Here is a 16,176-nt window from a genome sequence, read left to right on the forward strand (position 1 = left end):
AGTTTAGCACAGCTTCTGAAAAGAGCTGCCTGTTCTGAGCCCTGGGCACAGGGGCACTTTTCCCACCTGACATGTGGGTACTTTTGTTTTGCAGGATCATTTATTTTTACCCCACAACACTTCACACTTTTCTTACCTAACCTGAGCCAGACCTGCCCACGCCCCACCCCCTCACCTGCCTCCCTCCTCTGGGTCCTGTAACAGCTTAGGGAACCTGTGACAGAGTTTGTAATCCCAGGGTGCTCTAGCAGTGACATTCTGCAGATTAGTTGCTAAGGCACATTTGACTGAAAGACAGCTCTTTGCTTTCTCTTATGCTGCTTCCCCTTCCTCTTTTCCTAAATAGATATGTAAACACATGTATTTTCTTGTTTGAATTTAGCGAATTGGTCCTCTGCCTGTGCCTTGATTTAGCTATTGGACTGAGCCTTGCTCCTCCCTTCCCTACTCAGATAGGAGCCACAGGGATCTGGAGCTCCAGCTTCCAAATTGACGCTGGCCTCAGGCCAGGTGACCTTTTTCTTTGTAAGTTTCTTTCCTAAAGGGGGGGGGAGGGGAGCTGGGATCTGTTTGGTGTTGTGGGGAGGGTGGATAGTGAGCAAAGGAGGGGGTGGATGAGAGAGTGGAGGGCTGTTAAACAGTTTCTTACCGTAAGAGGGAGTTCAGACCTAGATCTTTCCAGTTAATCACACAACAAACTTAGCTCATCGCAATAAAAAGCAGCTCAGAGACGGCTGGCTCTTTAGGCTCTGAGTAGAAACAGGATTCTTTCACCCAGGCATCTGCAGTGGGATCCGCCAGCACATCCAGCAGCACCATGTGGGTGACCAAACTTCTGCCAGTCCTGCTGCTGCAGCATGTCCTCCTACATCTCCTCCTGCTCCCCATCGCCATTCCCTATGCAGGTTAGTTTTTTTCTTCATTATGATTGTTATTTTAACTTTTTCTTGCTAACCTCTCCCTTTTCTAATACTTTTCCTTTGCCCTATTCTCAGCATCCTTTCTTAAATCAGTGTATGGTATGGGTTGTTTAAATCTCTCAATGTGTTTTCTTTCGACATACTTTTCCTATTTGGAAAACATTTTAAAAGATAATAAACATCCTCTGAGTTTGTCTGTGCCGCCCTGCCTCACCCCCCCAGCCACAGTCTCCCTTAGCTTAATAGTTGTAGACTACGGGAGAGGATTGAAGTGCGAAACACTGCCTGGAACTTTGCTGGTTTGGACAAGTTTAGAGCTGAACAGAGGGGATGGTCTGAAGAGGGAAGAATGATGGTCAGTATTGCAGGGACTCATTTTTTTCTAGAGGACAATTTTCCATGACAATCTACTATCCCACATCAGTCAGTTAACATTCAGGGTCAAGTTATGATGTTATACAGGTTTTCATTTGGAGAAGGCAGATTAAACTGTGCATATGCATGTTATAAAAATGAAGGAGAAAGTCTTTCTTCAAAAGACTCATGCTGCCTGGGTATGCACGCCTGCCCTTTTGAAACTGCAGTGCTAGGGAGGCAAAAACTGGGTGACTTTATTAAAGCTGCAGAACTGCTCTTCTCAGGCTCCAAATTTCCTCCCTGCATTTATGGATTAGGAAGGAGTTACTTGGGTATTCATATTGCTTGGAAGTTTAGAGATTTTATTTGCTGCTTTGAGAAGTTTTCTATTATTATCAGGACAAGAGGAAACATCTGTATTTGGCTGTATTATCATTGTAGTGGCTGGGATGCCAATGGGAGAAGAGAGTGAACATCATGTGTGGGCACAGGGGTTGAAAGAATGGAACAGATGCCCAGATGGTGGACATGACCTTTTTGCAATATAAACTGAGAACTGGTTAGATATTTTGAGAGATGAAATTCATCAGCCCTCTGATCTAGTTTCTGATGGAATACAAGAGCTGAAAATCCTCAACATTTTACTAACTGACAAGAAAAATCATAGAATCTACCTTGCAGTCTTCTGTTTTGTAAAGTTGCCCTTCTGGAAAACAACACTATATGAGAAGAGTCAATTTGAAAATATTTAGTAAAGATATCTGAAGAGATAACAAAAGGAGTTAATTCAAATCAAGCAGGCTATTGTGCTTGAGAGGTACATGTTAAAATGGATTTTTAGAAGACATTGCTGGTACAGGGAATTTTCAGCATAAACTGAAATCATGGCTAGTATTTTGAGGACTTTCATTTTTAAATATTAAAATGTTGATAGTCTAAAGTAGAATATGGTTACCTGAAATCATCTGTGCTAATGCAAGGGGAACACAGTGTGGAAAACCCAAACAGTAGATCAACTATAGACAATGTCTATTTGTTTTTGGCATGCACTGCGAAGTTTTGGCAGGAGATATACATTTGTAATTATATTTCACTTTGGCTAATGTTGAAATGACTGCTTTTCCTGAGTATAGGGAGAATGCAGCCCAAGAGTGTGCTGGCAGGCAATGAGAGGTCAATTGGGAATTATGGATATGTTGTGGATAATTCCTGAAGTGGATAATGCTAAAATTATCATCAAAAAGGGGTCTGTCTTTTTTTGGGTGACAAGTTTATGTGGATAGTTTTTTTTTTTTAATAACATACTTCAAAATGGAAAACATGGATAGATAACTCTCTTAGGACATCTAAGGAAAGTTTGTTCTTTTTTTTTATATTATGTAACATGAATATTTAGGTTTTTGCTGTTACTTGCTTTGATTATACTTTTTGATATGTATAGTGAGTCTATATTTGTATATGCTGTAAAATAACAAAATACTAGAAAAAAGGTAGATACTATAATAAGGTGATAACCAGTTATGAGTAGAATTTATTATGCAGATACTCTATGGAAAACTTTCTTAAAGAATAATCAATATAGAGAACCCAAGACATCCCTATAGGACTTGGTCTACATGAAATTATCCTGTATCCATTCCCACCTACACTGAAAACAAACATCGAAATACCTCTGAGCAATGAACAATTAAATGAACAACTAACATCCTGAAGCCTGTGGGAGATGTAAACATAAACAAATGAGAAAGAAATCTATTTATTGAGCAACTATTATAGATCTAATTCTAAAAATAAAGCCTCTTTCATTCTAATAAAATTGGCATTATTGCATTTACCTTGCATGAGAACACTGGTGTTAAAGACCTTAATTATCTTACTATTTTATTTAAGAAATAGAGCTTAGATTCCCACTGAAAGCTATGTGAATTAAATATGCAGTGATTTTTTTTCCTTTTAGTTAAACTGAAGCAGCAGTTGTGAAATAAACTGAAACTTTCCTTAAAAAATCCATTGCCAAGTAACATAAAACAACAACAACAACACAACACCTGAATTAAAAATACTCTTACACTATGGTTGAGAGTTCATTTCTAGTTTAAAGAGCAAACCAGATTTAGGGAGTACCTGGTACCCAAGTTGAGGATGAAAAGATGGGTAGGAGAAAGGTGAGTACTAAGTCAGGGGAACACAAAGCCTCCAAAGATATAGAGGTGAGAAAGTATCAGAAAGGTCAGGTTACCTGTGGGGCTAGGGTACTGAGTTTTTGTAGGCCAGGAGTTTGGTCTGTGCTACAAAAAGTAAGATAAGGTAACACACATGAGCTTGAATGTCATGCTAAACCCTGTGCTCTCTCTTTGAATGTTATGGGCAGCTGCTGAAAACTTTTGAGTTGACAAAATACATGAATGATTTTGGACCGTAGTGTGGCTGTGTTGATTGCTGTGTGGAGGGAGAGTTCTAGGCAGAAACAGGCAGTGAAGAATCATACCAGGTGGAGCCTTCTATAGCAATGAAATTTTGACAAGGAAGTGGGAAGCAGAGGAGAGCGATATCTGGGGAGGCCCCTTATCTCACACTGAGTATCACTTCATTTTGTAAATCTCTTTGGATATTTGAGAAGCTACTTCTTAAATACCAACGTTTGATTTAAATCTGACAGGTTCCCTTTCTTCTTGACATCTTTATTTGTGGTATTGCTGCCTTCTTTAAAGAAGAGGAGAGGATTGTCCATTTGTAGAATTCAAGTCCCAGATAATAGCAATAAAGATCTGGGGCTGTATTTATAATTCTTGTCGTTGGGAGGTTTAAAAATCTCTAGTCACAACCATCCCTTTCCATTAATTATTTGTATACTTTCATCTTAACATCTTGTCACTTCAAGCTGTTAATCACTAATCATGTGGGTAGGTTTCTCAGAGTATGTGGAGCCAGATTCCTGCTTCTTTCCACACCCTGCAAATCCTTCCCTTGCATGATTTTTTCCTTTGAAGTCAATGGTTAGTCCATACAGAGAAGAAAATATATGAGGTACTGAGAGAAATGAGTGTGAGGCCAGGAGACTAGAGGGAGAAATGTGTCTTACTTCAAGCACCTTGATACATTTGACCCTACTTTCTGTTGGTAGGTTTTCACTAAAATCCAAATGATTTTCTTTCTCAAATAGGGACTTAAGATTCTTCAGGAATTATACAGCATATATAGCTTCCAGAATGTTTTCCCAAACTGGAAGAAAGGGAAAAAGAGTTTTAATTTAAAGTACAGGAAAGCATGACAAAGTTGCAGTGATCTCTCACCCTTTGACTTCATTTCAATATTGTGTTTATAAACTTCAACTAACAGTCACGCACAAAAAATAGTAGACAAAAATCTGATCCAAAGATATTTTTGAGTTTTTTCCCAAATTAAGCTTCTCTTTTTACTGTTTTCAGTAAAACAAACATCAGTTGTTAATACATATGGAAGAGAAAGTTGTAGCTATTTTCAGCAAAGGAATTTTATTTTCAGATGCTGTTTTGAATGACTTCTGTTTTGAATTTTTCTTCTACTGAAGATGGAAGTAATTTGCAATTAATTTGATAAATGTGTGGATTATATGATATACAACTAGCTTGAACATTTTGAGTAGTTATTGAGCTAGTAGAAATGACTGAATATAAGGCAAAGCTTCCAAGTCATGAGAAATAGTGAAAAGGGAATCCTATCTCTGGTTCCCTTTGCTTATGATTATCTTTGTAGCCCCAGACAAGCTTTTTACTCCTATGTATTATCTAGTAAGAAATCATACATTTATTTGCTTTCCAGTATGCTTTTTGCTTTTTATATGACATATAACGATGGAAAAATTTAACAGCAAAGAGTGCACTGTTTTTATGAGGTACAATAACACATTAACACATCTCAATAGAACAACCGAAGATCTGTAGAACTATACAAGAACAACAATCCCATAAAGACCTCTTTCCTCTACAATATTCTCCAATGCTTGTGTTTAGATCATAGCAGTTTGAGAAAAGAAACCAGAGCATTGTCCAGGGGTTTTACTTTATCTGATAATTAGTAAAACGCATATTGGAATTTAATGCTTGTGATTTATCATTAAAATTTGGTTTGATGATCTTCTCTCACACTTAGTCATTTATAATACATATCAGGTCATTTTTAATTCTATATTTTTAATTAATAAAATTTATTTGAGAAATACACCCACCTGCATGCACACACAATCACACACACATAATTCTATTTTGGCAGGTAGTTGTTTTGTAATAGATTTTCTGCATCAATGAACTCCTATTTGTTCCTAAGAAATATTCCAACCTATAATGCTGGATAATTATAGCATCTTACATTCCCTTAGAAAGAGTGCACTAAAGTCAAAAGAAGGATAAACTTTTAATGGAGAATCTCATCTTCATTAACATGGGTCTATGGCAGAAATCAAAGCTTGAAAAGAATTATACCTCTTCTTTGATTGGGAGAGTGATAGCTTCTTCTCTTAAGCTAGAAATTAAATGATAAAATTTCAGAAACAAAATTTTGCATATTCATAACATTTTTATCCAAATTGATCTACAAATATTTGTGATTTTAGTTTTAAAAACTTTTTAGTTCACATATAAGGTAACTTTCATTCTGTAAATTGAGTAATTGGAATACTATCATTTCAGGTAAACAAAGTCATTTGGCAAGTCAGTAAGAATGCCAGAATTACCATCTGTTTGCCAATATTATGTAAGGCATTTGGTTCACACTCAATAAATAACATGCTGATAAATTATTTGGTTGATTTAATAACTATAATAAAGTGTCATTTAAAGTATATCTGTTGTACTGCATCCATTCCATCTTCTGGGACAAAATAAAATAAGTAAATAAAAAATGAAAGCATTACTATATGAATTAGTACCAGGTTTTTTTTTTTTTTTTTGAGATTGTGTTCTGGAGTTGTACAGAGGACCAGAAATTTAGAGGACTTTATATTTTCTCTTATTTATTGTGGAGTGCAAGCTAAGGTCAACATTAATGAGTAGCATCTGCATGTTTAATAAACCAACTGGAGCCAGTTTGTTGCTGGTAGCTTAGTGTATGATGCCATTCTTGGTAATTGGTCTTGGTAGACAAACTCTGGTGGTCACATTTCTAAATGTTTTGCACAAAAATTTCACCATCTTTTCTGACAATCTCACCAGGAATTCATTTCCTATTCTACCATCAGTTATTACTGATAACTTTAAAAAAATTTGGGGGAAAATATTTATAAACTATATATCCACATACTTTCTTGGGAATTCTTAGAAAAAGATGGCACCACAAGTATTTAAGCATAGGAATTCTGAAGCTGTCTTGGTTTCTTAATCTTAAAAATGAATATGTTATTACTGCTTTTGTTATAAGGATGTTCAAAAGAATTGCCAGGCACAGTGAGGGTACAATTTTGGCCATCCTTATTATACAATAGCTGAAATCTCTTAGACATTTTGATCCTCATTGTTAAGCTGGTGATCATCTTTACAAACTGGGTAACTTTTGGAAAGATTGAGAATAAAATAGGAAATTCTTGATACTTTAAAGTTATCCAGATCAAACCTTTGGGAATGTTTTACTTCAGCTTTTTAATTTTTGAATAAGACACTTCATGCTATCTAGGAGCTTTGTAGAATACTTTCCTGAAGAAAAATGATATTGTTACATTAAAGGAAGATGCTTTACATACATTTGATTTACAGCATTTGGCTTGGCTTCAAGACAAATAGTTCATGATACTAAGAAATAGTGCCCCAAAGCACAGAAAACATTTATATAGGAAATGAGAAGGGCTAAAATATGAATAGTTTGAAACACTTTAAAGAGTAAATCAGAATTTATCCATTGCTTAATTTTTAGTGAAAAGCTTCTTACCTGTCATTGACTTGGCTTATCCAATTAATTTAATAAATTACAGGAAGACCAATTTTAGAAAGAAACGAACAATTTAATTATAAATGATGATATGATATGCTCTGATACTTGCTTCCTCACTGTTTGGAGGATTATCATGTTATTTATTGCTTTAGTGTGAACTTTCTCCTATTTTTTAAAAGCATCCTTCATTTGAAATAATGTACATGAGTGATTATGCTCACTTACTGAGAAGTTATTTATTCTTACCTGATTTCCTCTCTTGTTCTTAACTGTTTAAGAGTATCATTCCCTACTTTACTGTGTCCTCAACTCCTAGAGGTCTAGTGTCTTTTCAGATACTGAATCTTTTGTAGATGATCCTTAAGGACATTGTATATTAGCCTCAAAAGTGTTCTGCCATGTTTTAGTATCATGAATATTATTATTATTATTAGAAGGACAAAAGAAAAGAAGAAACACACTTCATGAATTCAAAAAGTCAGCAAAGACTACTCTAATTAAAGAAGATCCATCACTGAAGATAAAAACAAAAAAAATGAATACTGCAGACCTGTGTGCCAATAGATGTATTAGGAATAAAGGACTTCCATTTACTTGCAAGTAAGTTGCTTCATTTTGTTCTTAGAAACATTTTCCTATACAGCATATGTACTTATTATCATCATTTTTTTATTTTTTATTCAATGTAACTTTCTCTTAAAATAATAAGCTTGATTTTAGTTAATTACAACAAAGGAATTAGATCTCAGCTGATGGAAATATGAGTAAGAGAAAATTCAAAAACTGACTTTTTTAGAATTAACAGTGACTTTGGTCATAGAATTTATGTTTTCTCATCTTCTAAAAAAGTGAACTTCAGGAACTAAAGTTCCATTAGGTTGGCTTTTATCTCTAATATTTAAAAATATTCCATTCAAACATTTTCCTTTTTTGCAAGAGGAGTAGAGGGATTTTCAGAATATAAGTTGGGCAACAGCCAAAGTTCACTGCAAAACTTACATCTTTGTCTTCAGGGATTGAAATAAAAAGGTGTTGAGAGAATTAGATAAAAAACTAGAGGGATTTGTGTCAGCAGCAGAAACTATTTAAAAGAAGTTAGGAGTTAGTGATGATGAAGTTTTAGGTGAAAAACTATGGAGTTATTCAAGATGCATGGAGGGAATCAAATAGAGAGTTTTCTTTTCTTTGAAATTACCTATACCCTCACAGAGAAAAATCCCTTGCTACTTTGCCAATGATCCTAGAGGTTAAAACTTGGAGTTTTAGGCCATGAAGGTGACAATTTTCTAAGCTGTCAGGAGAATGTGCTTTTTCTCTTTCATAAACATGTTTATATACTTTTTCCTCCCTCACTTTCTACTGTTATGTTCCCATTTCATCACATTTTGTATAGGATTGTATATGACATTCTATAAATTTTGAATTCTACCCTATTACATATGAGTAGTGACATATGATGTGAACACAGATTTTATTAATACAGTAACAAGAGATCCCAATTTCACCCTGCCTTCTCAGAGAAATTAATGCTATGGGCCTGAGGAGAAAGAACATGTCAGAGATCTTCAACAGATTTAAAGGGAGGAGGGACCATCTCCTTTCTATTAAGTTACAGCTCTTTTGGAAGTATTTTTATAGCCAAACTGCAACTTTCAGAGGGATGTTTCCTGGCAAAGGAGATGGGGAATTGACTTTGCATGTACAGTCCTATGATAACTCTGTTTCATTCCCTAACTTTCCTATAAACGTCTTGAGATTGTTAAAAATAAATTAGAGAAAACTATTCTCAATCCACATTTCAACTATGTAGAATTTTGGAGATGTCCTTTGGCAACTGAAGACTTGGATTTGCTGAATTTTCCCCTGAGGGTTGAAAGAACAGGGCAAAGGGACTGGGAGAACCATGTCTCATTCTTGATTTCTGAACATTGAATCTGAAAATATAACCCTCCAGGATACATTAATGAGGAAAATATTGCTAACTCTCAATTTTGACATTCATTAGCTTATAATTGGTGTGGGGAAGGAGAACTCTCTTTTTTTTTTTTTTTTCTTTTGGAGACACTAGAATGACTTGCTGTGTCAGAGAATAGATTTGATTAATAAATCTTCACATACACTATATGAATGAGGTTTCTTACTTTTCTACATATTCTGATTGTTAATTTTGATCTCCAAATATATGAAAATGTATGCAGAAAAGCATATGTGATAATACTCTGTATACAGCCAACCTTCTTCTGCCCAGAAATGGTATCACCATCTTTATTCATCTTCCCCATATATGAATACACAAACATGTTTGGAATCACTGAATACATTAGCTATTCATAATTGAATGGACATACTATTATACTCTGAAATGAAATAAAGGATCTTTTTAGAAACTTATATGATTTTTGGAACCATTGGGAAAAAAAGGCAAATATGTGAAAGCTCTTGGAAAACACGAACAAAACTTTAGGAAAGCATCTGTGATTCAGTGAGCATGGGGAGAAATGTTTCTTTCTCAGAAGGTATACTGTTGGCATTTGGTAAAACATAGAACTATATAGGATTATGCTCACTGAAATAAGTCGGAAGGAGAAAGAAAAATATCAAATGATTTCATTCATGTGGAATACAGAGAAACAAAACAAAGGAACTGACAAAAGGAAACCAAAACAAACCCAAGAAATATGATTACAGAATTGAGGCTTCTAGAAGAGAGGAAGGAAAGGGGTGTGAAAAAGAGATCAGGAGATCCATATGGTAAAGGACTAAGGGTGCCCTAGTGGTGGGCATGATGTATGAATCTATTATTCCAAATCATATAACTATTTATATATGTAATTTTACATGTTACCTCATTAAAAAAATTAACTAAAAAACATTTAATGTTGAGAATTTCACCAAGTATTTTACTATTCCCAGTTAATGGATTTTTATATTTATCATTCTGTTTTAGAAAGATTTTTTGAGTAAACAACGAAAGTCAATATAATACTTAACTATAGGAATGGTAATTGTAGAAGTAACCCATTTTAGTACTTTTCTTCAGGATGACATACCAAAAGCATATTTCTATGATATTGGTAGTCTTTTTAATTTTAAAATGCTTATGAAAACAAACTATTTTGAAAACATTGGCTTAAGTAAACAGTTATCTTATAGCAGATTTTGTAGCTTTCGATAAACTTCAAAGTTTTACAAGTCACCAAGAAAGGCTATTATGTACAAAATTTTCCAAGCATTTGCTTTTAGATTCCTATTTCTTAGGTGATCTCCTGGGCTGATGATTTGTCTTTGTGATTATCATTCTAGAATGTACTTTGGAAATTAATCATGATATTTCAAATATATTGAGTTCTATATAGATATCTTTCTGTGTGATTACAAAAAAAGGTTGTGTTACATACTGATTTTCTTTTTGAAGTCCTCAATTTTCTAGAAGTCATTGAGCATAACATGTAAACATTTCAAGTATTTGATCTGACGTTTAAATTTATAGCTATAATACCTTAATTTTATTCTTTCTCATTTGGACATCAAAATGATAGGTGCAAATATCACTCATGTTAGATATATGCAATAATGTACTGTTTTTATATCATCCTCCTTGGTTAAACCATGTGCCCATTTTTTAAGAACTGTATAAATAGTAGTATTCCTTCTTTTCATTCAGACATTTTTTTCAGGGCCTTTGTTTTTGATAAAACAAGAAAACGATGCCTCTGGTTCCCTTTCAATAGCATGTCAAGTGGAGTAAAAAAAGAGTTTGGCCATGAATTTGACCTATATGAAAATAAAGGTAACTGATTTCTTCCTCAGTATTTCATAATTTGTAAAGTATAGAATATATGTAATTTGCTGCTAAAGTGCTCATGATTTTTCTATTTTATACTGGCTCTATTTTGCAGGCAATCCATCCATTATAATAGATGACACTAGTACACTTGGCTATTTTTACTATTATAATTTAGAATAAAGATAGCATTTCCCAAATATACCATAATTAGATGACTTTCTCCCTTTTAGTTTTTTTTTCTAAGACTGTCTCCTACAACTGGTATTCTCCATGTTACTTTTAGAAAGCGCCACCTTACATTATTAGTTTAAGACATCTTACATTACAGCATATTTGGAACCTACTATAGGATTTTAAATTTTAACAACTTTGAGAACTAGTTATAGTGGTGTCTGTTGATGAAAACAAAATGTGGAGATTTTGAAAAATTAGTTGATTAGTTTAATGCATTTCTAATCATATACTTTCAGAAAATCTTTAAAAATAAAATTGATTTGTTTGATTTAGAAGTCTGACATTGTATTTACTTTGTCCATGGAAAAGTTATATCAATGAAATAATTTAAGAATAAATATGAATTTTACATACTAAATCTTTCGCACAAAATAATAATTATGTATTATACTTACAATAATAATGTTTCAGTTGTAATATTTTCTTGAATGTATCTGACTGGATTTGGTATTGGGTAATGTACACAGAGGTTTCCTTGTTAAGAGAGTAGGTATTTAATTAAAATTAATTAATGGTAGAAAATAAGATAATCTCTATACATTCTAACAATTCCACATGTTCTAAAACACAATTCACAATCTATGATAAGATCATTTTTATTATCATTGATAACAGCTGCATGTACTATTATTTATAGGAATGCACAATGTTTTGCAATTTGGTTGCCCTGTAATTTAGCTGATGGAATATTAGTAAGAATATTGGAATCATTAATTACCTTAATGTGATTATCACATATATATACACACACAAAATCCACACAATTTTCTTGAGATAAGGACAAATTAGTTAACCTTATCATCTCAATAAACTCTCTGAAATCATTATAGGTTTTACAAATCACTTTTCAATATTTTCTTAAAATGGTCTGTATATTGGAGTTAATCATTTCTGCCAAATTAAATTTGCTTGACTAGCTGACTATACAGACTAATCTATGTTAAGAACATAGACTAATCTCTGCAGTTATGTAGTTATTTGCTCACAAAATTAAAGTCTTTCAATAGTTTTTTTCTGATTACTCTGAAATGTATTATATTGAAAATATCAGCAAAAGCTTTAGGCTTCTACTAGGCAAGGAAAGAAATTTGAAATTATTAGTTGAGAGAGTTTACAAGTATCAACTACATAAAGATTTGAGTGTAACTTTATTTTAATTTTCCCTTTATTTAGTACACAGTTAAAAATCTTTTCTCTGTTTTCTTCCAATAGACTACATTAGAAACTGCATCATTGGTAAAGGAGGCAGCTACAAGGGAACAGTATCTATCACTAAGAGTGGCATCAAATGCCAACCTTGGAGTTCCATGATACCACATGAACACAGGTAAGGACAGCATGAAAAAAAGAGGATAGTGCATCTCTTTTTGTATACATGTTAGCCATTTCACTTTAGTCCTTCAGGCTAATCCTACAGTTCTATGACCCAGTTAACTTTGATGAATTCATTTGAATTCACAATTGATGTAGCCAAAGATTAATAAATTTATCATTCACATGTAGTCTACTAACATTGTTTTACTTCAAATCCTCAATGTATAGATATTGATGTTTGTGAACAATAATGGAAATGTAATTAAAAAAAAAAACAATTTTCCCCTCTCTGCATTCGAGAAGGTATAGCACTACACAGTCAGAATGGAGAGGTTGACTAAGTCAGAAATGTTCTTTAACTGTGGTGGTTTTCAACCTTGGCTGCACAATAAAATTAGCCCCTATGAGTTTTTAACACATTCCAAAAATCAGGTATCATTACAGGTCAATTAAATTTCTTGACTGGGAAACCCAGGCATTGGTATTTTTTAAGCTCCCCAAAGTACAGCAAAAACTTAGAACCATTGCTAAAAATTCATCCCTCAGATTGACCATCTTTCCCATTTCACCTATTGCCTAATGACTAAAGAAAACTTCTTACTTCTTGGAAATTAAATATCTACCCTTAAGAGAAGATGCATGCTCATTATAACAGATGAATTCTATTTAAAGACAAGTAAACATAATATCCATCAGCTCATTAGTCTGAGTTTTAATCATTGTGGAGGACAAACATAGATATCTAATACCCACTAAAGAGCTAAATATAGCCATAGTTTTTCAAGACTTATTTCACAAATAAGTGTAAAGAGGAGCTAAAATAGTTTTGAAAACCTCCCTGAGGTTATTAAATGAATTAGAAGATTTAGTTTACCATATACCAAGTGCCTTTTTGAGTAGTTTACCAGTACCACACATTTAATCCTCCCAAGAACCACATAGTGGGTAGATTTTTAGTTCAATTTTATATGTGGTAAAACTGGGGCACAATGAGCCTTAGTAACTTTCCAAGGTCATGCACAACTCTAAACTGGAAAATGTTACGGCCAAAATCTAAGTCTAGCTAGAGGCACTCTATAACCATGCTTTTAAAAACCCAAGGGCATGAAACACTTGGCCAATCAGTAGAGCACATGCTGTGACTTGTTTTTGCAATAGTGGTGATTACTTTGCCTTGTTGAATTCACTTTTTTTCCCCACATTTAATTAATTTTGTAAAGCAAAATTGCACAAGGTGATTTTACTTCAGTAAACAGAAGCTAGTTAATTGGACAACATATACAGAAAAATAATTAGTCGCTCCACATTGGGATCAAACCTGTAATTTAGTCGCTCTAGTCCTAACTAATTCCAGCTAGGTAGTATTCAGGCTGATGATCAGCTTTACAGTATTTCCAAAAGAGAAAACTACTGCTTTTTTCAAAAGCAGATATTTACAGTTATGCATGAATACTTCTGAAACATAGTATTATCCTTATGATACAACAACCAAACAATATGTGTTTTTTTTTCCTCTCAAAGATTTGTATGGGGTCATTCCTTGCATAGTGAAGAAAACACTTTATTTAAATAGGCCTAAGTTTTTCATGAACAAAGAAATAGCTTTTGAATTCAATTCTACCCTAGTTAAAGAGTGTACTATATTCACCCAGTAGAGGTTTTATTTCAGCCCAAATTCTCTATGATTGTGATTCTCTGCTAGAGGAATAATATGAAACAGATCTCCCTGGGAACTGGCTTCTTGGTCCAATCAGCTATTTTACAAAAAAACATTTTCTTGTGACATAGAGGTTAAGGGCTGAAAGGATTTTGTATATTAATCGAATCATTTTTTTTGTTTTCTTTTATATTCAAGGGGAACAAAACTTAATTTCTATCAAATACCATCTCATTGGAATATCTGCATGATATTTTCACACTTTTAAATTGTTGACTAAAGATTAACTTTATGGAAGATGGAAAAAGAAATATGTTTTTGTCTAGAGGAGTGATTTATTGTTGACTCCGTAAATTGAAATATTTTACAAGTGACTTAATGGGAAGATGATGATAGATGATGAAATTAGTATAGAGGCTTAACCAGAAAATCAGGTGACCTGATATCTACATCTATATCCTTCACTGGCCACCCAGCATTCATTAATGAAGCAGATGATGGAACAGATCAAGTTTCCTACGAACACAGTTTATATTAAAAGAAAAGAAAAGGAGACTAGAAGCAAGAAGATCAAATTTATATTTTGAAGTATATTTGGGTATTACTCAATTGTAACTATTATTTCATTTATCTCTCTTAAAGCTTTGCTAACAACAAAGAACTAAAGCTAGCATGAATGTGAATAAAATTTATTACAGAGCCTATTGACAAACATAGGGTTTACATATAATAGGTTTTAATAAACATTTATTAAATGAAATGTAAGTGAAAAGAGTAAGGTTAAGCTTCATCTTTTGGTCAAGAATGAGAAAATAAAGAATAGCGGGCAGAACACTTCAGAACCCAGAAGAAAACTAGTTAGTTTGGTTAAAAAGTTGTATGTACCAAGGAATAAGGAAAAGATATTATGAGGACTGCTCTTTATGCTGCATGACCTAAAGAGGAAGTTCATGTAAATTGACACAAAATTGTGGAAAGCAGTACATCCTTTCTCTTCATTTTTCATTTTATTAATTCCAGTGGGAAAAACTTTATTCATCTTTTAGCCATATCTAGTTTTGATTTATATTTTTTTCCATTCCTTTCGAATTGCATTTTCCCTACTAAACTATTGACTGATTCAGCCACTGCTTCCTCACACTTCTTTCTGGCCTTACACATCCTCTGGAAAAGGGCGTGTGTGTGTGTGTGTGTGTGTGTATGTGTGAGTGTGTGTGTGTGTGCGCGCACACAGAGCTGAAAGCTTTTCTACAACTAGATATACTTAATGTATGTGTGTTTAAGATGTATATTTATTTTGTGTATATTTATTATATTTATACATTTAAGATGTATAAATATTTTGTATATTTATATTTTTTAAAATATAAGTTTCAGTGGGTAAGGTAAACATTTGAATGAGAATATATACTGAGACTAAAATCCCTGGACTTTAAGTTACTATTTAGAACTCAGAGAACAGTAAAATTAGAAATAAAACTTTATAAAAATTATTGAACTGAATATTGAGAAACACAACTGGATTTTCCAAAAAGCATTTGCTAGTAATACCTAAAAGTATATATTTCTTACTTATTACGATTTTTTGTGATAAATATAGCTGTATCAGTGTATTATCATTAAGGCCAATGCCACAAGCAGTACAAAAGAGTAAAAAGGTTTTGGACTTTTCTGAAATTGTTTTGAAATACTTTATGCTACAAACAAAACTATAAGTAGAGCATTAGAAATTTGAAGTGTTCTTTGAGCAGCTATATAGGAGTGGAATTACTGGCTTTGGTGGTGGGAAATTGATGGTGCCCATATCTGTGGGGGGAAATCCTATATTGTGAAAAAACAAACAAGGATGTAAAATAATAATATAATATGTCATTAATAAAAAAGCAAATAAGTAAAAATTAAAAAAGTGAAATTTAAAGTGAACGCACTATATTGCTGTCTCTGCAACCAGTGGCCTACTATTATTAACTAAACCTGGAGTACCACTTCATGGGCATAGTAAAAAT

At 33.3% G+C, this 16,176-nt stretch overlaps 1 protein-coding gene across 2 annotated transcripts in view; it reads left to right on the top strand.

The window, feature by feature from the left end:
• The first annotated feature begins 453 nt into the window (after nt 1-453).
• Nucleotides 454-16,176, top strand: part of HGF (hepatocyte growth factor) — a 61,063-nt gene continuing 45,340 nt past the window's right edge. The window contains exons 1-5 of one of the 2 annotated variants that reach the window (XM_037510847.2): nt 454-525; nt 779-905; nt 7,613-7,778; nt 10,856-10,968; nt 12,412-12,526. In XM_037510847.2, the coding sequence (XP_037366744.1) occupies nt 818-905; nt 7,613-7,778; nt 10,856-10,968; nt 12,412-12,526 (482 nt within the window). In that variant the 5' untranslated portion in view covers nt 454-525; nt 779-817. Of the gene's footprint in view, nt 526-607; nt 906-7,612; nt 7,779-10,855; nt 10,969-12,411; nt 12,527-16,176 lie in introns of those variants that run through there. The other variant, XM_037510856.2, reaches the window with a different exon arrangement.

This window comes from Talpa occidentalis, unplaced genomic scaffold (genome assembly GCF_014898055.3).
Source record: "Talpa occidentalis isolate TD23 unplaced genomic scaffold, MPIMG_talOcc4v2.1, whole genome shotgun sequence".
Classification (NCBI taxonomy): Eukaryota; Metazoa; Chordata; class Mammalia; order Eulipotyphla; family Talpidae; genus Talpa; species Talpa occidentalis.